The sequence below is a fragment of the Gymnoscopelus microlampas genome, assembly GCF_963454915.1.
Source record: "Gymnoscopelus microlampas genome assembly, chromosome: 16".
In the NCBI taxonomy this organism is placed as follows: Eukaryota; Metazoa; Chordata; class Actinopteri; order Myctophiformes; family Myctophidae; genus Gymnoscopelus; species Gymnoscopelus microlampas.
The window spans coordinates 44,025,473-44,051,189 of NC_139953.1; the positions used below are offsets into that span (position 1 = coordinate 44,025,473).

General features: G+C 40.0%; 1 protein-coding gene across 6 annotated transcripts; it reads right to left on the reverse strand.

Moving 5' to 3' along the window:
• Positions 1 to 1,675: 1,675 nt before the first annotated feature.
• Positions 1,676 to 24,498, reverse strand: LOC311063402 (uncharacterized protein). Of its 6 annotated transcripts, none has more exons than XM_084082829.1 (8): positions 24,386 to 24,498; positions 21,616 to 22,327; positions 21,208 to 21,322; positions 20,503 to 20,727; positions 19,679 to 19,966; positions 17,234 to 17,434; positions 7,170 to 8,144; positions 1,676 to 2,665 (listed from the first exon to the last, which is right to left on the reverse strand). In XM_084082829.1, the coding sequence occupies exons 2-8, from the start codon at positions 22,182 to 22,184 to the stop codon at positions 1,997 to 1,999; spliced, it is 3,042 nt and encodes a 1,013-aa protein (XP_083938955.1). In that variant the 5' UTR covers positions 22,185 to 22,327; positions 24,386 to 24,498; the 3' UTR covers positions 1,676 to 1,996. The 6 variants fall into 6 exon arrangements, with proteins under 6 accessions (XP_083938955.1, XP_083938957.1, XP_083938956.1 ...); XM_084082831.1 differs by lacking the exon at positions 1,676 to 2,665 and having other exon boundaries at positions 6,228 to 8,144; positions 21,616 to 21,909; positions 22,295 to 22,327; positions 24,386 to 24,469; XM_084082830.1 differs by lacking the exon at positions 1,676 to 2,665 and having other exon boundaries at positions 6,228 to 8,144; positions 21,616 to 21,909; positions 22,295 to 22,330; positions 24,386 to 24,469.
• Between the last annotated feature and the right edge of the window lie 1,219 nt (positions 24,499 to 25,717).

Consider the following 25,717-nt stretch of genomic DNA (forward strand, 5'->3'; position numbering starts at 1 on the left):
AACAGATTGACTGTCAAAAGTCAAAATCTCAAGGCACTCATGTATTCATAACAAAAATAGCTGATCTACAAGCTCAAAATGAGCTGTGATGTATTGCTTGTAGATCTATTTTAGCTAGTTTTTAAAATTTGTGAAACGATTGTCATAATCATGGTCAGTATCATGTCAGTATCATGTTAGTATCATGGTCGGTATCGTATCAGTATCATGGTCAGTATCATGTCAGTATCATGGTCAGTATCGTGTCAGTAAAATGGTCATCATGTCAGTGTCATGTCAGTATCATGGTCAGTGTCATGGTCAGTATTAATTTGGGATACTAAATACTTTGACATATTTTTGTCAGTTGACATCATGTCAGTAGGCTATCATGTATCATGGTCAGTGTCATCATGACATCCTTGTCACACAGTGCTGTCTCTACATTGTAGTAGACACATGTGGATCTAATCTAAACATTGATATTAAACAACATAGACATGATACATTCAGTAAATAACAAACTGTCAAAAGAAAAACATAAAACATAACCCCACATAATATTATTACAGGAGCCCTTTAATATCCTGCCCAACCGTTGGTAGAGCACATTCTAGCTTATATCTTGTTGAAAAATGTATTGGACTTATCTCAACCTACACCTTTTAGGTATGTTATACATACAGTAAAGATAACACTAGATGTCACTGTTAAACTGTTTTCAGTTAACATTCCTAGTTTGATGCAGAATGAAAAGTCACTCCTGACATGTTCCTTTATGTTCCTAATTCTTAAACATTTTCACGCAGACCCCCAAACTTGATACAAAATTAGACTGCACACACTCATTTGAAAAGATTTTGTACCAGGGACGCCCAATGCTTTATTAGATCTTGTACAGAATTCTACAACATGTCTATACTGCAGCTGAGGAGACATTCAATAAAATTGTATTACAGTGCCAAATCACAACAAGTTGTCCCGACACATTACAATGAATAGTCACTCGTGAACATAGCAGATCTACAAGCTCACAGCTTGTAGATCGGCTATTTTCACTAGTAGCAGGTCTCTTTTTGGAGCCAAATTGTTTTGGAACCACTGCATCAGACCAGATGTTTATAAGTTGATGAAAGGTATACATTTACATACTACACCCCAAGAAAAAAGAAAAAGAAAAACACCATTGAATGTCATTCATTAAAGTGTATTTATTTTTGCACTACAAAGTGTATACAATTCAAGCAGTTCAGAGGCAATTGCACAGAATCATAATTAGTAATTTCTATTAAATAATCACATTTTCATCTTCTATAATTGATAATAACATGCAGCTTCATTAAATAACCAATCAGTAACATCAGAATCATTGCATTCCTAGTTTCAATTAACTATTCTACAGTAAATACATTAAAGTACAAGTATGACAATAAAATATTGTTATTCCTGTTAGATTCCTGTACATTGATTAACTAACATGTTGACTTGAACGGCATAAAATAAAATATACAATTAAGTCATTGTACCAAAAAATAAATGTAGACTAGATTTCAACAGTTTTAACAGACAGGAAATCCATTTTAACCACATTAACCCTGGTGTTTCTATTTTGGCCATGTCATTATAAGGAAAGATGTTTAACTCTTTTTCAAAAATGTAAAGAGACAAAAAACAAAAATAACCCATTTCTTTCCACCAGAAAATAGCATATCTAAAAGCTCACAAAGTGTCACGATGCAAAATGTTGCGAGCTTGTGGATCTGATATTTTTAAATAGCTGAAGTATAAACTAAGGTTTCAGTGGTTAATATAAACACTATTTTCAATGGAGAACTAATGTACCATAATTAGTCTGTAGCTATACATCACAAATGTTAAATTAGTGTCTTGTTTTTCAGTAGAATGCATCTGTTAGGAACAACAGTTAAATGGCTTGATTTGAAATGACAGTTAAATTAACCCTTCAAAATACACATTTTGTTGTCTTCATTGAAAACTGATTGAGGATTAAATTAGTCTAATCTGTGTGATTGACAGGAGAGATGATCAGAGGAACAGAGTTTTTACCTTCATCGTTGACAATTGGATTAAGGATTGGATAGAGTTTGTCATTGAAGGTGCAGCCAGTGAAAGAGTAGAGATGAACTCTGGTCTCCACATCATAAAAGGAGACCAGACCCTCCTCATAATCCACAAACACTCCCACTGTCTGGACCTTCTCTGTTACAGGGAGGCGGACAGGAGGGTCAGCAAGAGCCCTGTACTCATTTCCATTCCTCAAATCTAAAGTCCAGTAACCGTTGTTTGGACTCAGATCGATTGGTTGTTTCCTGTTGATGGACCCTCTGGCCACTCCTACATTCCAATATGTCTTCCCTTTAACCTGAACCTCATAGTAAAACCTTCCTGAGGAGAAGCTTTGTTTTCCTAAAACACGTGTACGTTCAGAGAAGAATCTCTCTTTGTTGTTTGGGAGATTCTTCCTTATGTTTCCATGACTCACTTGTTTTCCATCCTCAGACAGGATGAGATTGGGATGTGCTGTATCAGGGTCCAGAGTCACATCCACTACATATTGTTGGATCATCCTCAGCACAGCATCAAGTAGCTTCTTCTCCATCTCTTGACTGAGTGTCTTCAGAGCTGTCCTCACAGACTCCACAAATGAAGACTGATGGACATTGACCTGGGTGGGTGGAGGGGTGTTGATGGATGGGAGGTTCTGGAGGAAGCGGAGGTGGTCTTCAGTGTATGAGAGCTGCTTCAGCTCAGAGCTTCTCTTCTTTAACTCAGTGATTTCTTGTTGCAGATCTTTGATGAAGCCTTCAGCCTGTTTCTCTGTTGTTTTCTGCTTTTCTTCAATCACATCAATGAGCTCAACCTGGCTTCTCTGAATACAGCTGATTAGAGCAGTGAAGACCTGCACACTGTTTGCTATCTCTCTGTCTGCATCGTTCTTACTGAGTTCTATTGAGTGTGTGACCTCTTGAATCTTCACTTGTCTCTCCTGGATCATCTGCTTAACATCAGCCTCTGTCTTTCCCAGCTCAGCCTTCTTTCCTTCATATGCCTCTTCCAGAGATACAATTTGATGTAACTTGTGGTCTGACTTTGTGCAGATCTGACAAACACACATGTTGTCAGTCTTACAGAACAGCTCCAGAGGTTTGTCATGTTTCTTACAAATAAAGTCTTCCAGGTTCTGTACAGGGTTGATTAGTTTGTGTCGTTTTAATGCTGAGACTCTCTGATGAGGCTCCAGGTGAGTCTCACAGTAGGAGATCAGACACACCAGGCAGGACTTCAAGGCTTTGATCTTGGTCTCAGTACAGACATCACAGGACACTTCATCAGGTTCAGCAGGTTCTTTGTTTGTGCTGGAAGTTTTGTTCAGCTTCTTGGATTTCCTGAACTGATCAGCCATCTCAGAAATGAAAGTATTGACAAGGACGTCTGGTCTCTTACAGAAGATTGTTTGACACAGTGGACACTGACACACATCACTAGTGTCCCAGTAATGTGTGATGCAGGTTTTGCAGTAGTTGTGTCCACATGGAGTGCTGACTGGATCAGTGAACACATCCAGACAGATAGAACACAGGAACTGCTCTTCAGACAGGAGAATGCTGGCAGAGGCCATGTCTACAGACTGAAAATAAATAAAAACAATAATAACTTCTCACAGCTCAATAGTTATGAATCTGATCGGGAATAGAGCACAATAATGTTGACAATGATACACTCCAGGCTACTGCACTTCCTAGAAACCATACGAACTGAAACATTAAACTGGGACATTTCAAGGAATATTATAATATGAGAAGATCGTGTCTGGATAAAGTTACAACTTAATTCTCGGTTACTGAATAATTATTAAGTCCTTATCTGCTGTACTCACCTTTTCACTTATGTTCGTAAAAGTTGTGTTGAATGTGTTGTAGAGCTAGTTGTGTGGCTGTCTCAGTTTCACTGTTTAACTTTCATTTCACTAGATTTGCGTCACTGAGAAACTCCTCCTTGTACAGTAGTCGTTAACCCTTCACATTCTCCACTCCTCTCTGTCCTTCGTCTCTTTCTCCTTCCATCCCTCTCATCCTCTCATCCTCTTGATCTCTACCATGTTAGGAAGAGAGGAAAAGCTTTTCATTTCAGGGTGGCCATATTTTAATGGGTAGAGTCAAGTGTAAACGGCCCATTAGACTCAAACATTAATTAATTGAAACACGCAATTCAGACAAATAGAAGAACAGTGGAAATTCAGGCACTTACGTTATTGTTGTTTATTAAATAATAGTTATACCATGCTCACCTGTCTATGTCCTTAAGTCTTCTTCTCTGTTAATGATAAAATCCTGTTGATATGAGGTCTTTATAGACAATATGATCTCAGCTGTCACACTGCTGTGCTGTATTTTACTTGTGGGTGTAAAACATCACTGAAGTCACCATTGCTTCACTCCTCGTAAAAGTTAATTATTCACTGGACTCATTTTCGTGCTGTGAGCAGGTTCAATGGTGCAGAATAAAACAAATTAAATTCATATCATAACATGTATAATCTATCTCTATTGAATTATTGCCTATGAGGTGGATGTAATGTTGACTGAGAAGAGCTGAAGAGTTCTCAAACTATGGTAGTCCTATATTTCCTCTGTGGTTATACAAGCATACCACTTTAAACTTTTGGTTATCAACCACACCTTTGATCAAAGTCCTTCAGATATTGTTTTATATCACACTTGCTGTTTACACTGGAGGCTGTCATTGTGTCTTCACACCATGTATCTGACCTTTAGGGCAGTGGTTCTCAAAGTGGGGTCCGGGGACCCACGGGGGTCCTTGAAGGGGTTCCAACTTGGATTCCAAGCGAAATGTGTTAGTATTATCAGAAACAGAATCAACTTTATTGTCACATCACAGATTACAGGTGTAAGGAAGTGGGTGAAATGTGTTTTTGTGCAAGCTCCATCGTTTCTGTTGTTTTCAGGAAAAGAAGAAGAAAAGAAGAGGAAGGGACAGGGAGAGCAAGGAGGAAGGAAGTCAAACAGTCAATAGAAACATGTCAGTGATAGGCAACATATAATATTTATATACACTATACACACATAATCCAGCTGAACAGTATATGACATGCAGTGGTGTAAAGTAACTAAGTACAGTACAGTACTTAAGTACAATTTGAGGTATTTTCTACTTTACTGGAGTATTTCCAATTTTCAATACTTTTACCCCACTACATAGGCAAATATTGTACTTGTACTCCACTACAATTATTTGAAAACTTTAGTTACTAGTTACTTTGCAGATTTAAATTACATGTATTATATTATAAAACATACATTAACCACTTTAGCCCTATTTTATACCATAGGCTATTTGAAAATAGCCAATCTACAAGCTCACAACATGTGGTCTGGCCCTTGATACTACAGTAGGCCTCCTTGCCGTTGTAATATGAACAGTTTGTGGCAAGCATCACAATCAGTTTAACCACTCAACCATGTATATACATTGGCCGTTTGAAAATAGCCGATCTACAAGCTCAAAATATGTTGCAATGCTACGTGTTGTGATTGTATAGAAATTCAAACTTTTATTTTACAGAAATTCATGAAATAAAAAAAAATGCAATTGTTGTTTTGGAACCACTACTTCAGACCAGATGTTTATAACAAGATAAAAGTTATACATTTACATACTACACCATAAGAATAAAAAATATATATACTATTGAATGTCATTCATTAAAGTTTATTTATTTTTGTACTACAAAGTGAGTAAAATTCAAGCAGTTCACAGGCATTTGCACATAATTACAATTAGTGATTTATATTAGATAATCACATTTCCATCTATAATTGATAACATTTAACTTAAAAAAGGACCAATAATTTACATCAGAATCATTGCATTACTATTTTCAATTAACTATTCTACATAACAGTAATTACAGTATACAAGACTGACAATAAAATATTGTTATTCCTGTTAGATGTATCTCTGCACATTAACAACAATCTTTACTTAAAGAAATATAAGTAAAATATTGTAAAATATACAATTTAAGTACCAAGAAAAAAATATAGACTGGATTTCAACAGTCTTGCGGACAGGAAATACATTTTAACCACGTTAACGCTGGCATTTCTATTTTTGGCCTTGTCAAAAATGTTTAACTCTAAACTAAACAAAAAAAAATGTTTTCTTCAGATAATAGCATATATACAAGCTCACAACGTGTCACGATGCAAAATGTTGCGAGCTTATGGATCTGATATTTTTGAGTAGCTTAAGTACAAACTAGGGTTTCAGTGGTTAATATAAACACATGTTTAATCGGAGAACTAATTTACCATAATTAGTCTGTAGTTATACATCACACATGTAAAATGAATGTCTTGTGTTTCAATAGAATACATCTGTTAGGTGCAACAGTTTTAAATGGCTTGTTTGAAATGAGTTAAATTATCCCTTCAAAATACACATGTGTTGTTTTAATTGAGGATTATATTAGTCTAATCTGTGTGACTGACAGGAGAGATGATCAGAGGAGCAGAGTTCTTACCATCCTCATTGTAACATGGACTAACAATTGGATAGAGTTTGTCAGTGAAGGTGCAGCCAGTGAAAGAGTAGAGATGAACTCTGGTCTCCACATCATAAAAGGAGACCAGACCCTCCTCATAATCCACAAACACTCCCACTTTCTGGACCTCTTCTCTTACAGGGAGGAGGACATAAGGGCCAGCAAGAGCCTTGTACTCATTTTTATTCAACCATATAGACCAGTAACCCTCGTTGGGACTCTGTGTGATTGAGTCCTTTCTGTTGATGGACTCTCTGGCAACTCCTACAATCCAACAAGTCTTCCCTTTAACCTGAACCTCATAGTAAAACCTTCCTGAGGAGAAGCTTTGTTTTCCTAAAACACGTATACATTTTGAGAATCTCTCTTTGTTGTCTGGGAGATTCTTCTTTATGTTTCCAAGGCTCACTTGTTTTCCATCCTCAGACAGGATGAGTTCACAGTGTGCTGTATCAGGATCCAGAGTCACATCCACTGCATATTGTTGGATCCTCTTCAGCTCATCATCACGTAGCTTCTTCTCCATCTCTTGACTGAGTGCCTTCTCCAGCTGAGCCACAGCTGTCCTCACAGCTCTCACACATGAAGATGGATGGAGGCTGACCTTTGACCAGTCCTTGGTGGGTGGAGGGGTGTTGATAGATGGGAAGTTCTGGAGGAAGTGGAGGTGGTCTTCAATGTGTGAGAGCTGCTTCAACTCAGAGCTTCTCTTCTTTAAATCAGTGATTTCTTGTTGCAGATCTTTGATGAAGCCTTCAGCCTGTGTCTCTGTTGTTTTCTGTTTCTCTTCAATCACATTAATGAGGTCTGCCTGGCTTCTCTGAATACAGCTGATGAGAGCAGTGAAGACCTGCACACTGTCTGCTATCTCTCTGTCTGCATCTTTCTTACTGAGTTTTACTGAGTGTGTGACCTCCTGAATCTTCTCTTGTCTCTCCTGGATCATCTGCTTAACATCAGCCTCTGTCTTTCCCAGCTCAGCCTTCTTTCCTTCATATGCCTCTTCCAGAGATACAATTTGATGTAACTTGTGTGCTGTCTCAGTACAAAACTGACAAACACACATGTTGTCAGTCTTACAGAACAGCTCCAGAGGTTTGTCATGTTTCTTACACATAATGCCCTCCAGGTTCTTTACAGGGTCGATTAGTTTGTGTCGTTTTAATGCTGAGACTCTCTGATGAGGCTCCAGGTGAGTCTCACAGTAGGAGATCAGACACACCAGGCAGGACTTCAAGGCTTTGAGCTTGGTCTCAGTACAGACGTCACAGGAGACTTCATCTGGTTCAGCAGGTTCTTGGTTTATGCTGGAAGTTTTGTTCAGCTGCTTGGATTTCCTGAACTGATCAGCCATCTCTGAGATGAAAGTGTTGACAAGGACGCCTGGTCTCTTACAGAAGATTGTTTGACATAGTGGACACTGAAACACATCACTAGTGTCCCAGTAATGTGTGATGCAGGTTTTGCAGTAGTTGTGTCCACATGGAGTGGTGACTGGATCAGTGAACACATCCAGACAGATAGAACACAGGAACTGCTCTTCAGACAGGAGAATGCTGGCAGAGGCCATGTCTACACACTGAAAATAAATAAAAACAATAATTACTTCTCACTCAATAGTTATGAATCTGATCAGGAATGGCTAAAATAACGTTGTATACTACAGGCTACTACTTACTGGAAACCATACCAACTGAAACATTAAACTGGAGAATTACAAGGACTATTAAAAATGGGGGAAGATCATGTCTGGATATAGCCTTGGATCATGCATTTTATTGATTCTGATATATCTATGATAGTCTTGGTCTTTACCCCCTCAGTTGTCAGTGTACAAATGCAAAATTCAAAGTGCTTACCCGGTACTCACGGATGTTAACTCAGCATTCGGAATCTTTGTTTGCTGTAGTAATACCTATTTTTCAACAAAGAAGTGTTTTAATCCCGTCTGTGCCTGAACGCCATTTTATTTCCTCGTTTACATCCTGTTTACAGAGTGTAATACCGGCTTTCACCTGATGCGCCCCGCCACTACCACCCATTGAGGAATACAGGGAACTTCCGACAGAATCCGACACAGACGGGATTAAAACTCATACGTATCTATTGAAAAATACGGACTAATATAGTGAACACAGGTTCACTGTCGAGTTAACATCCGGGTCTATAGGATCAGCACTTTATATGTTTTTTTTGTACATGTACGGAGAAGTACGGTCTTTGCGCGCAGATGTCCAGTGACTATTAGGGGTAGAGACCTATACTGTCTATCATAGATACAGCCATGATAGTCTTGATCCAAGGATAGTCTGACTCTGGATAAAGTTACAACTTAAATCTCAGAGTTACTTAAAGGGTCTACACCATGAATTTTAACTTTTTCTTCATTTTTGTGTGTTTTTGGTCTCCCCCACCTCTCTTCTGTTCCAACAAATACCCGACTTCGAGCATGCAGGCTTTCATAGGCTATCTGTGGTTTTCATGTAAATTGGTCTGAAAACAGTCCGTCAGATTTGTTCCCCCACCCTACGTCACGTCTGGGAACAATTCCTCCCGTTTTTCAGTTCTAACCAAAAAAAAAAAATCCAAAAAAAAATAAAAATAAATTTCTTCCATTTTTATTTTTTTTTAATTTTTTTCTTATTTTTTTTTTTTACTTTTTCCACACAGAACCAGGACATGACATGCATACAAACTGGCTCAGTAGCGCCCCGTGCCAAACAGGACAATGTGGTATTGCAGGTGAAAGTGCTTTATAAGCCAGAGAGAAGTTAGTTGGAATGAGTATATCTGAGGCTTGATTTAGGCTCAAACCTTTTGAAAAACGTTTGAGGGACATAAACAATATGATATCAAATATTATTATTATTTTTTAAATTCATGGTGTAGCTCCTTTAATATTAAACCTGCTGCACTCACCTTTTCACTATGTTCATAAAAGTCGTGTTGAATGAATGTTTTGTAGAGCTTGTTGTGTTGCTGCCTCAGTTTCACTGTTTAACTTTCATTTCACTAGATTTGCGTCACTGAGAAACTCCTCCTTGTACAGTAGTCAACGTTAACCCTTCACATTCTCCATTCCACTCTGTCCTTCGTCTCTTTCTCATTCCATCCATCTCCTCTTCTCAATTGTTCTCTAATCTCTACCACTTCGAAGTTAGTTCCACTGGCCTGTTGCTTTTCTATTGTTTGTCCTGGGTAAATCGTTTTTCTGGGAATCAGTAGGTTTCTGGTTCCCCTCCCTGATTGACGCCTGAGTGGATTCACCTGCGGGTGTCAGCTGAGCCTGGTTTAAAGAGCTGAAGGATAGCCTGATTCCTGTCATTCTGGTAGGAGTGTTGCTGGTAGGAGTGTAACTTGTAAGGCTACTTCTTGGCCTCAATTACAAAACCCATCTAACCCCTGATCATTTTACTAGGCTTGGATGGCTTAGGGTTGAGGACAGAGTACAGCAACTTGCTATGGGCCTGGTCTTCAAGATACACCACAACATTGGGATCCCCCTGTATTTGTCAAAATACTTCCAAAATGTTAATCAAGTCCATGATCATAACACCAGAGGCAGCTCCACAAACCATGTTCAACCCAGATTTGGCACAACAAAGGGAATGAACTCTTTCTCATGCTATTCATCTAAAATGTGGAATGCCCTACCAAAAAGAGTAAAGGAGTGTAAAACCCTACTCACTTTCAAAAATGCCCTAAAGATACACCTTCAGGAGGCTGCAATTCAAAAATGGCCCCTGTCCAAGTCCTAACCTACCCCATGTCCTAACCTAACCTACCCCCCCTCTCTTTCTTTTTTGTACATATTTTTCACCCTTCATACCAGTAACCTGTAAACTGATTGTATGACATTCTGTATAGTAGTGTGTATATCTGTCTGTCTCTTATATGTCAACATGATTTGTGTGCATGGGGATCTCATCTTAAACAAGCTAAGTGCTTAATGAGATATCCAGTTTAGTAGACCTTGTATTGCGAATTTGTACTTCCATGTACTGTTATGTACTGTCATGTACTGTTCTCATGTCTTACTAAATAAAGTACATCAATCAATCAATCAAGTGTAGAGGGCTGAAACCAGAAGGTATAATGTTATGGAAACATAAACATAATAAGCACTGCAGTAGGTCAACATAACAACATGATTTAACAGAGCTGCAAAGACACAGAGTTTCAAATAATTTACATTTTAAAACATCCATGTCTGAGTCAGACACAACTAGAAAAAGTGCTCATCGGAGCACAAGTCTCCGCCAGGTCAGTAGGTTATTATGGCCTACTGGTGGCGCTATAATAGGCCAATGTGAAAAGGGTGCCATTTCTTCTGAGGCCTTGCATGGCAATTGGACACTGCATTCATGATTTGAGGCATTTTGTTCCAAAAATGTGGTTTGCTAAATTAGACCTGCTGGTGGCGCTATAACAGGCCAATGTGAGAAATGCAGGGCAAAGGTTTTTCCTTGGCCTCTAGGGAGTGTGCGTGCAAAGTTTCACACAGATCGGTGCAGTTATAGCTAAAAACGTGAATCGGCCTGTTATATCGCCACCATGAAGCTGATTTGAAAGTTTTCAAGTGGCATTTCTTCCTGGGCCAAGTGGGAATCTACGTGGAAAATTTCACGGAAATCGCATGCTGCGTTCATGATTTGAGGCATTTTGTTCAAAATGAACCAATCCTGCAAACTTTGGTAGGCAATCTTAGCCAATCAGGATGGAATATGGAAAATCGGACAGATCTGTGTTGATCACATGGCTATAGAGATACTGTGTACCGATTTGTGTGTTTTTTGGACAAAATCTGTAGGAGTAATATCCAAAAATGTGTTTTGCAAAAGACAGCCTCATGGTGGCGCTATGACAGGCTGATCTAAAAAATGTGGGGCAGAGGTTCTGCTGTGGTATCCAGGGAGTGAGTGTGTACAGTTTCACAGCGACCAGGCCAACGGTGGCGGAGATTAGCTGCTCGCAGACAGAAGGACGGACACACCGACGGACGGACAGGGGGCAAAACATACTCTCTCGCCATGCCTTTCGGCTTGGCGGAGACAACACATTACAGGAGTTAAGCATATTGAACATCCATGGAAAAATGACAAACTGACATAAATGAGGGCTGGGCGATATGAAAAACCAAAATATCACAATATTTTGGACCAAATACCTTCAGTACTAAATACTTTGTCCATATCATTTATTTTAATTTTCAAAAATACAAGCTCACAACGCATTGCATCTTGTAAAAGAAAGTATAAAAAAGTATAAAATATGGCTAAGTGATTAAAACCAGGAAAAGGTATATCACAATGCTGAAGGTAAAAACATGAACAGTGTAGAAGATCATCTGAACCCAAACATGAACAATAGCATAATTGTGTGAGATAATATTTAATAAATCACACCTGATGGCTTCAGTAACACAGAACAGTAAACATTGTGTTTCACAACCAGTGATAAACAATACAGAACATTCATATACAGTATATACTATATGGACCTAAATCATATATGCGTGTCAAATGTCTTTTTGGGTGTACAACTTAATGGTAACAGATAATGTTGGCCTCCATTAACAATGCAACACTAACTACAACTAAATCTATGACAGCTTGTAATGTGTGTCTGTAACAATTAACACAGAGATATAGAAATATGCAGAACGGATGGAGTGCGAATAGACAGCTGGCACACCACAATGTACAGCAATGTGTATGTAATAATGATAATAATAGGATCACAACAGAATCACAATACATTTTAACATGTCAAATGTAAATGAAATTCTAAATGCAGTGCAAAATAACAGATTGACTGTCAAAAGTCAAAATCTCAAGGCACTCATGTATTCATGACAAAACTAGCTGATCTACAAGCTCACAATGAGTCATGATGTATTGGTTGTAGATCTGCTATTTTAGCTAGTTTTGAAAATCTGTGAAAAATGTGAGATAATCATGGTCAGTATCATGTCAGTATCATGTTAGTATCATGGTGATCATGTCAGTATCATAGTCAGTTTCGTGTCAGTAAAATGGTCATCATGTCAGCATCATGTCAGTATCATGGTCAGTGTCATGGTCAGTATTACTTTGGGACCAGTTACATATTAATTTGGAACCACTGATCAGTATCATGGGCAGTGTCATGGTCAATAACATGGTCAGTATCATGGTTAGTATCATGTCAATATCATGGTCAGTGTAATGGTCAATATCATGTCAGTGTCATGGTCAGTATCATGTCAGTAGGCTATCATGTATCATGGTCAGTGTCGTCATGACATCCCTGTCACACACTTTGTAGTAGACACATGTGGAACTAATCTAAACATTGATATTAAACAACATAGACATGATACATTCAGTAGAAATACCAAACTGGCAAAATAAATGAATATAAAACACAACCCCACATAATATTACTACAGGAGCCCTTCAATGTCCTGCCTAAAAGCGTTTGGTAGAGCACATTCTAGCTTATATCTTGTTGAAAAATGTATTGGACTTATCTCTCAACCTACTCTTTTTAGGTATGTTATACATAAAGACAACACTAGATGTCACTGTTAAACTGTTTTCAGTTAGAATTCCTAGTTTGATGCAGAAGTCACTCCTGACCCTCCTGACATGTTACTGTAGTTGAGGAGACAATTCAATTAAATTTGATTACAGTGCCAAATCGACACACTTAACACAACAGTGGAGAGAATAGTCATTCTCATACAGAGTCTTATGTTAAGAAGTAATGAAAATAGCAGATCTACAAGCTCACAGCTTGTAGATCGGCAATTTTCACTAGCAGGTCCCTGGGAGACATAAAATTTCTCTTTTGGGTCTCGAGCCAAAATGTTTTGGAACCACTGCTTCAGACCAGATGTTTACATTTACATACTACACCCTAAGAATAAAAATACAATACCAATGAGTGTCATTCATTAAAGTTTTTTTTATTCTTGCTCTCGCACAAAGTGAGTAAAAGTCAAGCAGTTCACAAGCATTTGCACAGAATTATAGAGTGATTTCTATTAAAGAATCACATTTTCGTCTTCTATAATTGATAACATGCAGCTTCATAAGAGAACCAATCATTAATATCAGCATCATTGCATTCCTAGTTTCATTTAACTCTCCTACAGTAATTACATTAAAGTAAGACTGACAATAAAATATTGTTATTTCTGCACATTAACAAAAATGTTGACTTGAACAACATAAAATAAAATATATAATTAAGTCATTGTACCAAGAAATAAATGTAGACTTAGATTTCAACAGTCTTACAAACATGAAATACATTTTGATCACTTTAACCCTAGAGTTTCTATTTACAGGTCTATTGTGGGGGTGCCATGTCCAGAACTTTGCATATATACAAGCTCAAAAACTGTCACAGTGCCAATTGTTGTGAGCTTGTGGATCAGCTATTTTTGGATAGCTGAAGTATAAACTAGGGTTTCAGTGGTTATATAAACATGTTTAATCAGAGAACTAATTTATTAGTCTGTAGTTATACATCAGAAATGCAAAATGTACGTCATGTTTTTCATTAGAATTCATCTGTTGAACAACAGTTAAATGGCTGGATTTAAAATGACAACTAAATGAACCCTTCAATATACACATGTGTTGTCTTAATTGAAAACTGAGTGAGGATTAAAGTAGTCTAATCTGTGTGATTGACAGGCGTGATAATCAGAGGAGCAGAGTTTTTACCACCGCTGAGATTTAGATTAAGGATTGGATAGAGTTTGTCAGTGAAGGTGCAGCCAGTGAAAGAGTAGAGATGAACTCTGGTCTCCACATCATAAAAGGAGACCAGACCCTCCTCATAATCCACAAACACTCCCACTGTCTGGACCTTCTCTGTTACAGGGAGGGGGAGAAGAGGATCAGTAAGAGCCTTGTACTCATTTCCATTCCTAAACCCTACGGACCAGTAACCATTGTTGGGACTCTGTGCGATTGGTTGTTTCCTGTTGATTGACTCTCTGGCAACGCCTGCAGTCCAACCAGTGAGCCCTTTAACCTGAACCTCATAGTAAAACCTTCCTGAGGAGAAGCTTTGTTTTCCTAAGACACGTGTATGTTCAGAGAATCTCTCTTTGTTGTTTGGGAGATTCTTCTTTACTTTTCCAACACTCACTTGTTTTCCATCCTCAGACAGGATGAGATTGGGATGTGCTGTATCAGGGTCCAGAGTTACATCCACTGCATATTGTTGGATCCTCCTCAGCTCAGCATCACGCAGCCTCTTCTCCATCTCTTGACCGAGTGTCTTCAGAGCGGTCCTCGTAGTCTCCACAAATGAAGACTGATGGACATTGACCTGGATGGGTGGAGGAGTGCTGATGGATGGGAAGTTGTGGAAGTTGTGGAGGAAGTGGAGGTGGTCTTCAGTGTGTGAGAGCTGCTTCAGCTCAGAGCTTCTCTTCTTTAACTCAGTGATTTCTTGTTGCAGATCTTTGATGAAGCCTTCAGCCTGTTTCTCTGTTGTTTTCTGCTTCTCTTCAATCACATCAATGAGCTCAGCCTGGCTTCTCTGAATACAGCTGATCAGAGCAGTGAAGACCTGCACACTGTCTGCTATCTCCCTGTCTGCATCTTTCTTACTGAGTTCTACTGAGTGTGTGACATCTTGAATCTTCTCTTGTCTCTCCTGGATCATCTGCTGAACTTCAGCCTCAGTCTTTACCAGCTCAGCCTTCTTTCCTTCATATGCCTCTTTCAGAGATACAATTTGATGTAACTTGTGGTCTAACTGTGTGCAGATCTGACAAACACACATGTTGTCAGTCTTACAGAACAGCTCCAGAGGTTTGTCATGTTTCTTACAAATAATGTCTTCCAGGTTCTTTACAGGGTTGATTAGTTTGTGTCGTTTTAAAGCTGCGACTCTCTGATGAGGCTCCAGGTGAGTCTCACAGTAGGAGATCAGACACACCAGGCAAGACTTCAAGGCTTTGAGCTTGGTCTCAGTACAGACGTCACAGGACACTTCATCTGTTTCAGCAGGTTCTTGGTTTGTGCTGCAAGTTTTGTTCAGCTGCTTGGAGTGCTTGAATTTCCTGAACTGATCAGCCATCTCAGAAATCAAAGTATTGACAAGGATGTCTGGTCTCTTACAGAAGATTGTTTGACACAGTGGACACTTACACACATTACTAGTGTCCCAGTAATGTGTGATGCAGGTTTTGCAGTAGTTGTGTCCACATGGAGTGCTGACTGGATCAGTGAACACATCCAGACAGATAGAACACAGGAACTGCTCTTCAGACAGGAGAATGCTGGCAGAGGCCGTGTCTACACACTGAAAAGAAATAAATAGAATAATAACTTCTCATAGTTATTATTAGATCTGCAATAGAGCACAATCATGTTGACAAGGACATACTACATGCTACTACTGTACTCCCTGGAAACCATACTAATTGATTTGAAACATTAGACTGGGGAATTTCTAGCCTTGTGAATGTCTGTGATATTACATACATTTCATGTATTCCAAATACACAGCCATAGATCGCACCTATGCCCGCCTGGGTAGCAGCCTGCCTGACCTTCGTGGCATTAATCTTTTTCGCGCTGCGTGTGTACTCACCCAATAATTAAGTTGTGCAATAGGACAATATCTGACTCCAAGTCGCAGGAACTAATTATTAGGAGAGTACACACGCAGCGCTGTGAAGTTTTATGCCGCAAAGATCAGGCTGCTATCCGGACGGGCATATCACCGATCTATGGCTGTGTATTTGGAACGCCTGAAATGTATGTACAGTAAGGGAGAACGGGGTAAGATGAGCAAGTGGGTAAGTTGATCCATCCCCTTTATCTAGAAAACTTGTCATGTGACCTTAACTTTAGTAAACATCCATAATTTACATCTGGCTGTGAAATTGAGAAGCACATGGGGAAAGTAAAATAAAAACAGTTTTCTGCCGGTCAAAGTACGATTTCTACACGTCAGGTAGAATGACTGTTATATATCAAAGCAAATTTACCCAGGTCTAAAAATGTATATCATACATGTTGGTGATTTGCAAATGGATAAAACCATGTGAAACATTTAGCAAATAAATTGTCTCAAGTATTATTCTAGCCAATGTTGTCTAAAATGGTGGCTGTAGGGTAAAATGAACCAAATGCCCAGGGGCAAATTGAGCCAATTGTTATTATAATCACTATTCATATTGTGTATTATGTCTTTGCTACACAAATTATGCTGAATGACCTTTAATTTGGATGAATATACTCATTTAAGAGAAGTTTGCAATATTGTACTAACAATTGTAAATATTCTGAACAAACTTTATTCAATTGGCTTTAAATAACCGTTAAGAAAAGAAATAAGACTATTTGCAAAAGGGAAATGTGTTATTACATTATTTTTGATAAGTGTACACATTATTTGCTAAAGTTTAAACTTAAAAAAAAAAAAAAAATCATGTGGGTCAACATACCCCTTGACTTGGATCAATGTACCCCTAACCTGGGGCAAGTTGAGCCACGGTGTTTATGGCCCTTTGTCATAGATGCCTACTCATAATTTCAACTGACTCATTTTGCCTTGCTTCCAGGACAACTTAAGTGAAAAGTGGCTCATCTTACACCGTTCTCTCACTATCACAGACATTGTTGTAAAGTCACTATTCTAGGGTCAGATCCTCACCGCATTCTCGGGTGTAGGGTTGGTCACTTCCTCCATGGCGGGGTCCTGGCCCTCCTCTGCTCCGGCCCCCGGCTTCATGTTCTCACCGACCAGGATGCGGAGCATTGCCGCGGCCGCGTCATTCTTGGCCACCTTCTTACTGGTTCCCTCGGCAACAGGGAACAGCCTCCCATCCAACACAACATCACCTGCATGGGGAACCTGATGGGAGAGAATTCAGCGGAATCATTAGATAGAAGTCAGTGGATTCGTTGGGCCTCATTCACTAACCAGGTTGTTAATTCCCAACATTATTTGCGTGCCAAGGGTTGTGTATATTGCATAAGACAATACTGAGGTGCGATTCAAGAAAGGGAGTGCAGAGCCTTGATTTGTGTGGATCAAAGTTGTGTCTCATTTTTGTTTGCAGGTCACAAGCGTAATCCTGTGTTGATCATATGCATTGCTCAGTGTATTTTGGCAAGGGAGTCCCTCAAAATCATATCACACAATGATTTGGCGAACCCCCTGTAGTAACTCTGAAGGCCCCTTGTTGAAGACCCCTGCTCTACTCCATTTAATCTAAATTAATGGATAAGTTATAGAAGTGCCCCTGTATTGTCATTACAGCATTTCCCTTAAATCAGTGGTTCTCAACCAGTGGTCCTTGAGGGGGTTCCAGGGGGTCCCCAGCAAAAGGTGTTAATACATTTTCACCCGTTTATCCATATTGTATACATTGGCTATTCTAAAGATACAAAAAAAATTAAAGATTAATGTTAGTGGTGTAAAATGGCACCCAAAAAGATTCTGAGGGCAACACAAAACCCCCCGTTGACAAAACCGTCCTGGAGGCACCGAACCGGGTCCAAGCACCGGGCACCACGTAGGGTGTGAATTTTGGTGGGACTCATAAAATGTCCCTGGGACCCATCTAAAAGACCACCCTTGGGTCCCAGGACCCATTACATTGAAAACCTAGCAACATCACTGTATATTATATAAGCCCTTTCTACTGAAAAATTGCTCGCTCACCTTTGCCGAGGTAAAAAGATGATGCTGGAATCTGCCATTATCCGATCATTTTTGATCAGAGCTTATTGATTACTGACAGGAAATCCGTCCTTTGGACGAACATATCCTATAAGGATAAGGATAATTCCTTTTAACAGGTCGTTCATGAAAGTCCTTGCGGTCTTGTTTCCAATGAGAACCTGTGAGCAATTAGGGGTTAAGAGTCTTGCTCAGGGACAAATTTCATTTCATCGACACATATGCTGACCTGGCCTGGAATCGAACCTGGGGCAACCAGGGCCTCTGGCTCCCTAGGCGGGCTCACTAACCATCCAGCTATGGCCGCCCCTATCCACAGTCCTAAAGGAATTGGAAATGGAATGTGCACAGCTAGATTTCATCCATGCTATATATGGGCGGCAGTGGCTCAGGGGTAGAGTGGCCGGGTAGAGTGGACTGGAAAACCGCAAGGTTCCCAGTTCGATCCCGGGCTGGGGTGCTCCCCTAGAGTTAGTGTCGAAGTGTCCTTGAGCAAGACACTGAACCCCTAATTGCTCCCGATGAGCAGGTTGGTGCCTTGCATGGTTTCCTCCGCCATCGGTGTATGAATGTGTGTGTGAATGGGTTAATGGCACAATCAATGCAACACGCTTCGGATAGAAGCGCTATATAAATGCACCATTTACCATGTATATCCATACTGTATCCCCATCAGATGGCAAGACTGCGTTCATATGATGTGGTCAATATTAATAGAGCTACATAGGAGCCACACTGGCAAACACGCTGAGGGACCAAATAATTCAGCACTAAATGTGTAAACTTAAAAATGAATACAAATCGGCTGAATTTGCATGTCAACCGATTTCTATAATATACATCCAAGCAATAGATCGTTTAACAGACATATTTTGTCTTTTCTTTTTTATGTGATGAATGTTGGGCACATAAATATCTTATTTGAGGTGCGGATATGCGGCTAAGAACAAATTATGTGCGGACCCAAGCTTAGTGAATGAGGCCCATTGAATAGAATTCAATAGAATCATTGATTAGAATTCAGAAGAATCCTCCAATAGAATTTAGTAGAATCATTTAGTAGAATCCTTCACTAGAAATTAGTCGAAAGATTATATACAATTCAGTAGAACCATTGAATAGAATTCAGTTGAATTAAATTCAGTTGAACTATTGAATAGAATTCAGCTGAAACAAATTCAGTAGAAACATTGAATAGAATTCACTAGAATTGTTGAATGGAATTCAAGGATGTGTATAGATCAGAGCTTGTAGATCAGCTATTTTCACGTTGATAGAGAGGTATTTGGTAAAAAATAAAGTGATATTTGATTTTGTCCATATTGCCCAGCCCTGGTGAGAACAACAGTGAACAGAAACATGTCCTGTCTGGCAACATACTTATGGAAACGATAAACTGATGACGGGACTGACCATGGGTCGTTCGAGGGTCCCGACTGGTCCAGGAGCTGGAACTCGCTGTTCTGTCCCAGGTACTGGGCGTTCTCTTTGGGCCCGCTCACCGGGTTCTTCAGACGCACCTCCTGCTGCTTGGCCCAGATGTTCTGAGGGGGGCGGGGCGGCCAGCGACACCGCCACCGTGCCCGGGCGGCCCCGCACGCCGTCCTCGTCCAGCAGCTCGTCGGCCGGGTCCCGCCGGATGGCGTTGAGGAACTCTGGGATGTCGTCCCATGAGGCCCACTGGCCACCTTTGGTGTCGTCCTGGTGAAAGACAAATAATTATAATAAAACAAAGTTACAAAGCGCTTTATATAAAACTGATGGGACAAAAAAATAAGTAATGATAAACTTTATTTATGAAGCACTTATCAAAACAAACTGACAACTTGAAATATTTGATTTAAGCTTCTATTTGAGAACATTAAAGCAAACATGTACACATTATCTTAAGTTTATTTTATTTTAGCTCTATGCAAAAAAATAAATAGAAAATAACAGACCCACAAGCTTACGTGTGATGCATTGTGAGCTAGTAGATCTGCTATTTTTGAAAAAAATGGGAACTTTCGCCTATAATGAAATAGCGACACCAGGTCAAAAATGGTAAAAAAAAAACATTCAGGTCACTTCGGCCACAAAATAACGATGTAATCAAAAAAGTCAAATAATGGTCGGGCTTTAGTGAGATATACAAGTGAAAAGGCACGCACATCCTGCACACTGGATCGCTCTCTGGAGCCTGTTCCAGTGTGCGGACTCCATTTGTTTGTCGGGCTCTAGTTAGAAGCTCCACCCACCTCGTCCATGAATGGCCGTGGCTGCAGCTCCATTAGTGGTCGTGGATGCTGCTTGAAGGTGATGGAGGTGTCCTTCCCAGCAGTGGGGGCGTTGCCCTGGGAGGCCTTCAGGCTCCTCTCCATCCTCTCGCGCCGGTGCCTGGACAGCTCCCAGGTGGGCGGGGTCATGTTGCCGTTCTTGGTGATGTCACCTTGCTTCTCCAGGGCGTAGAGGGTGGGGCTGACCTGTAGGGGTTAGTCGCGATCGTGACATTTTAGTTGACGGGTTAATTGTCGTACAAATAAGTGGTGATTAATGATTTAATTGTGTTTTTTTGGCATTGAATGTTGTAACATATTAATAAAATAAAATACATTCATTTTTGGCTTTTAGGGTGTGTAAACAAGGGTTACACTGAGCAGATATGTACACAGATGTACAAATATACACCGAAATGACCGATAGCAGTAATGAAAATAAATAAGGTACTACGGCCAACAGGCTATATCCTTAATTTTATACTTTCAAAAATTTTCTAAAATAGCAAAACAATTGCCTATCGACAAGCTTAGAATGCACCACGCTACGACACGCTGTGAGCTTGTAGATTGGCTATTCTCATTTTTTTCCAACAGGTTATAAATGGATACGATTCTGACCATTATTCAAAATAATTGCCATCAGGTGATGATGTAATAATCCTGACAGGCCTACGTAGGGCTGACCTGTTTGGCGTTCTTAAAGCCCAGGTTCTTGGCGATGACCAGCGCCGTGGCCTCGCCGCTCTCCAGGAGGTACTGCATCACCTGCTCCTTCTGCTCCCCCATGATGATGGAAGTGCTGGAGGCAGGGACGGAAAAAGATTAGTTGATGAATAACCAACAAAATAATGAAAACTACAACAGATTTTTTTTTAAAGAAATAACAAATGGTTTACAACAACAAAAAAAACTAGGCTTTGCAAAAAAACATATCGTAGCTGTCGGGTGGAAAAATAGCCAAGCTACCCTCATATGATAGTCAATAAGAAACTAAAACTAGCACTAAAACGAATTTAAAAAACAAAACTAAAACCTTTTCACATAATTAAACCCAGAAAACGGTCAAAACAAAAACATTTAAATCGTAATAACCTTGGGACGGAATGCAAGTCTTGGCCGGTGGCGGTCGCCAGTTGCAGTTGTCGATTGGCCGACTGATCGGATGATCTGCGGGGCGCTTCCTGATCGGGGTTGGAGGAGTCAGAACAGGAAGTAGATGAAGAGGTGGAATCTGTGTCCAAATCTTCCGCTTCTCCTTTGTTGAGTCGTTCCTCTGCTTTGACCGTCTCGGTTTTCGCTGCGTTCGGCGGCCAAGTGTCTTCGGAGCTCTGGCCAGGACGAAGGTCGCTGCTTGCCGGTCTGGAGTTAGGATGCTCCTGGTGGTTTGTGGGAGGTTGCCTGTGCAGGCTCCACAGGATAGGGAGGTCTCCTTGTTTGAAAGCTCTCTGGGAGCGTTCCAGAGAGTACAGGGCCTGGTTCACCAGCTTCTTGGGAAGATGGAGCTTCTTGGTCAGGTGTCTGGCGTCGACCGTCTCGCCTGGTGCCAAGCCCGTCAGGAACGTGGTCACCTGCTGCTGGATGCCAGGCGTCAGGGAGATGTGAGGGTTTACCGCGGCTCCTGATGGAGGAGGTCTTGTCCAAGCGGTCTCTTCCTGCTCCATTGTAGGAGTTAAGGGATAGACGCTCAAAGCTCTCGGACACGGAGTCTGGGTACCGCTGGCGGTGGGAGAACGGATTGTGTTTTTGGCTTTGGTCTGGTTGGGACTCCAGAGGCGCGGCGGAACGTAGCTGGACTGACCTCCTCCTACTGGGACAGATGAGATTAGGGCTGTTACGGTCATGAACGTTTTATGAAACGTGCCATAAAAATAAGAGCTATAACGATTTACTTTTTTTGGCATTGAATCAAAAACAAGTAGGCATATATAAATCTAAATTACATTTTAGTTTGCATCTTGGGTTTTGTAAGCAAAAGTTGCACAGGGCAGATATGACAAATAACTTGAAATATACAAAGAAACCAGTACCAATCATCAAAATAAATGATGTACTTAATTAGTGCTCAAAGAGGCAAAATTAAAACAAATAAAAACCATCATATTTATCAACTCGAAAACACTATACTGTAAGTGCAGGGAGCTCCAACATTTAACACTGAAAATGTTTCTAAAAAGAATTGCTTCCCAAATGTTCTCTCAAATGCAGCATTATAATTAGCTCCCACTTGTAGCAGCATTTCTTGTAAACTGAATTATAAATAAAACATTACATAACATTTCCCCAAAGGGTTTTATTGGGGTCAGATAAACACAGCAAGCAAACATAAATGTTTTGATGGATAAATGCAAAAGATTAAATCATAGCCTATGTATCATTGCTGGGTAGAAATCTTGTATATCCATATTTCAACTCTTTATGTTTTGTTTTTATAAATTAATGCCCTTGTGTCGCACTAAGAGTGAAAATAGCAGATTCACAAGCTCTCAACAAGTCCAGATATGATGCGTTGTGAGCTTGTATTGGCTATTTTCATTTTTTTCAATGAATAATTTTAAAGGAATGGTTTTGGACTAGCTGTAGTATACAACTCTCGTAGACGTATTTATGATTTCAGCCCCTACGGAACCTCTCCCTGCCTCCTTCATCCGGTTCCAAAATATTTTGCATTAGAAGATGCAATTCAACATGTGACCAGTAGGGGAATCTGTAATGTTATCTCTACGGGCGCAACTCTTGCGCAATGTCTTAAAAACATGGAACCGGATGAAAACCGAGGCAAATTAAATACTTTCTTCAACTCGTTGGATAGATTTTATTGCCAGCTAAAACTTAAAACATCTGAGAGAGTGGCGGAAATGCTTTACTTTTTGGATACGATGTGCAGAAAGGGGTAAGAAACATGTAAAGTGGAAAATGTGCGACAATGCCGACCGCATACGGCAGAAACTAAAGAGGGACCTCATCTCGGAGCTACATAGCGGAGGGAGAGGTTCCGTAGGGGCTAAGGGACTTTCAGCACTATACCCCGTAGACACTCCAAACATGTACAAATTGAAAATAAAGGTGATTACCCCCACGCCCCAAATGTTAAATGTCGCTACGGGGTAGTAGTTTAATGTCATAATCCATATCTTTCAATAAAGAAGTGTTTTAATGCCGTCTGTGGCCAAACGCCATTTTTTTCACCCTCATTACTTCCTGTTTACATTGAGTGTAATTCCGGGTTTCTCCAGATGAGCGCGTCACTACCGCCCATTGGGAACTTCCCGACAGAATCGGCCACAGACGGCATTAAAACACTTTTTTATTGAAAGATATGGATTATTACATTAAACTACTAACCCGTAGCGACATGTAACATTTGGAGCGTGGGGGTAAGCACCTTCATTTTCAATTTGTACATGTTTGGAGTGTCTACGGGGCATAGTGCTGAAAGTCCCTGTGTCCATGGGGGGTGAACCCTACAACTCTCGTTGATTGAAGACGTCAAAATCATAAATACTTCTACGAGAGTTGTAGCCTGGCTCCAGCCCGTGAATCGCTAGCCATGCCCATTAAAAAAATATGTAATAATGGAGTGAAACGAAATGAAAATTCAGGCTGAGTGTCAGGCTACGAGAGTTGTATACTACAGCTAGGTTTTGGACGTACAGGTTTCCACTCCACCCAACAGCGACGCGATATAGCCTGGGCTGGGTATCAATATATCAGTCGGTTACTTTGAGCAGATTCCATTCCAATTGGCTGCTATGACTGCCTAGATAATTTCAAGTAATAACGAAAATAGGTATCAATGCCTGGATTCAGTTTAATATATGTTCTCTCTGTAACTGAATATTAAGTCCTTATCTGCTGTACTCACCTTTTCACTATGTTCATAAAAGTCGTGTTGAAGATCGATGTTTTGTACTTTGTAGAGCTTGTTGTGTTTCTGCCTCAGTTTCACTGTTTAACTTTCATTTCACTAGATTTGCGTCACTGAGAAACTCCTCCTTGTACAGTAGTTGTTAACCCTTCACATCATCCACTCCTTCTCTATCCTTCTTCTCTTTCTCATTCCATCCCTCGATCTCCTCCTCTCATCCTCTTGATCTCTACCACACTAGCACAGGAAGAGAGGAAAAGCTTTTGATTTCAAGGCGGCCATCTTAATCTTAACGGGTGGAGGTGGTGGTCAGCAGGTCGCTGGTTTCCCTGATTGCCCTGAGTGGATTCACCTGCAAGTGTCAGTCTGCTGAGCCTAGTCTAAAGAGCTGAAGGATACTGGTGAATGATTCCTGTCATTTTGGTAGAGTGTATAAAGGGTGGACACCCTCTCTATAATGTTATGGAAACATACACATAAAAGCATAAGCACTTCTGTACATAACTACATTATGTAGCAATTGATGCAGTGAAATGTCTTTTTGGGTCTACAACTGAATGGTAACAGAAAATGTTGGCCTCCATTAACAATGCAACACTAACTACAACTAAATCTATGACAGCTTGTAATGTGTGTCTGTAACAATTAATACAGAGATATATAAATATGCAGAACGGATGGAGTGCGAATAGACAGGTGGCACACCACAATGTACAGCAATGTGTATGTAATAATAAGAATAGAATCACAGCAGAATCACAATACATTTTAACATGTCAAATGTAAATGAAATTCTAAATGCAGTGCATAATAACAGATTGACTGTCCAAAGTCAAAATCTCAAGGCACTCATGTATTCATGACAAAACTAGCTCATCTACAAGCTCACAATGAGTCGTGATGTATTGGTTGTAGATCTGCTATTTTAGATAGTTTTGAAAATCTGTGAAAAATGTGAGATAATCATGGTCAGTATCATGTCAGTATCATGTTAGTATCATGGTGATCATGTCAGTATCATAGTCAGTTTTGTGTCAGTAAAATGGTCATCATGTCAGTATCATGGTCAGTAATACTTTGGGACCAGTTACATATTAATTTGGGACCACTGATCACTATCATGGTCAGTGTCATGGTCAATATGGTCAATAACATGGTCAGTATCATGTCAGTATCATGACAGTATCATGTCAGTATCATGGTCAATATCATGGTCAGTGTAATGGTCAATATCATGTCAGTGTCATGGTCAGTAGCCTATCATGGTCAGTGTAATGGTCAATATCATGTCAGTGTCATGGTCAGTATCATGTCAGTAGGCTATCATGT

Coding starts and splice junctions, on each gene's coding strand:
- LOC311063402 (XM_084082826.1), bottom strand. CDS start 22,184: ATGGAGCAGGAAGAGACCGCTTGGACAAGACCTCCTCCATCAGGAGCC. Junction 21,323..21,615: donor GACTTGCATTCCGTCCCAAG/GTTATTACGATT, acceptor CCCTGCCTCCAG/CACTTCCATCATCATGGGGG. Junction 19,967..20,502: donor CACGGCCATTCATGGACGAG/GTGGGTGGAGCT, acceptor GTCTTTCACCAG/GACGACACCAAAGGTGGCCA.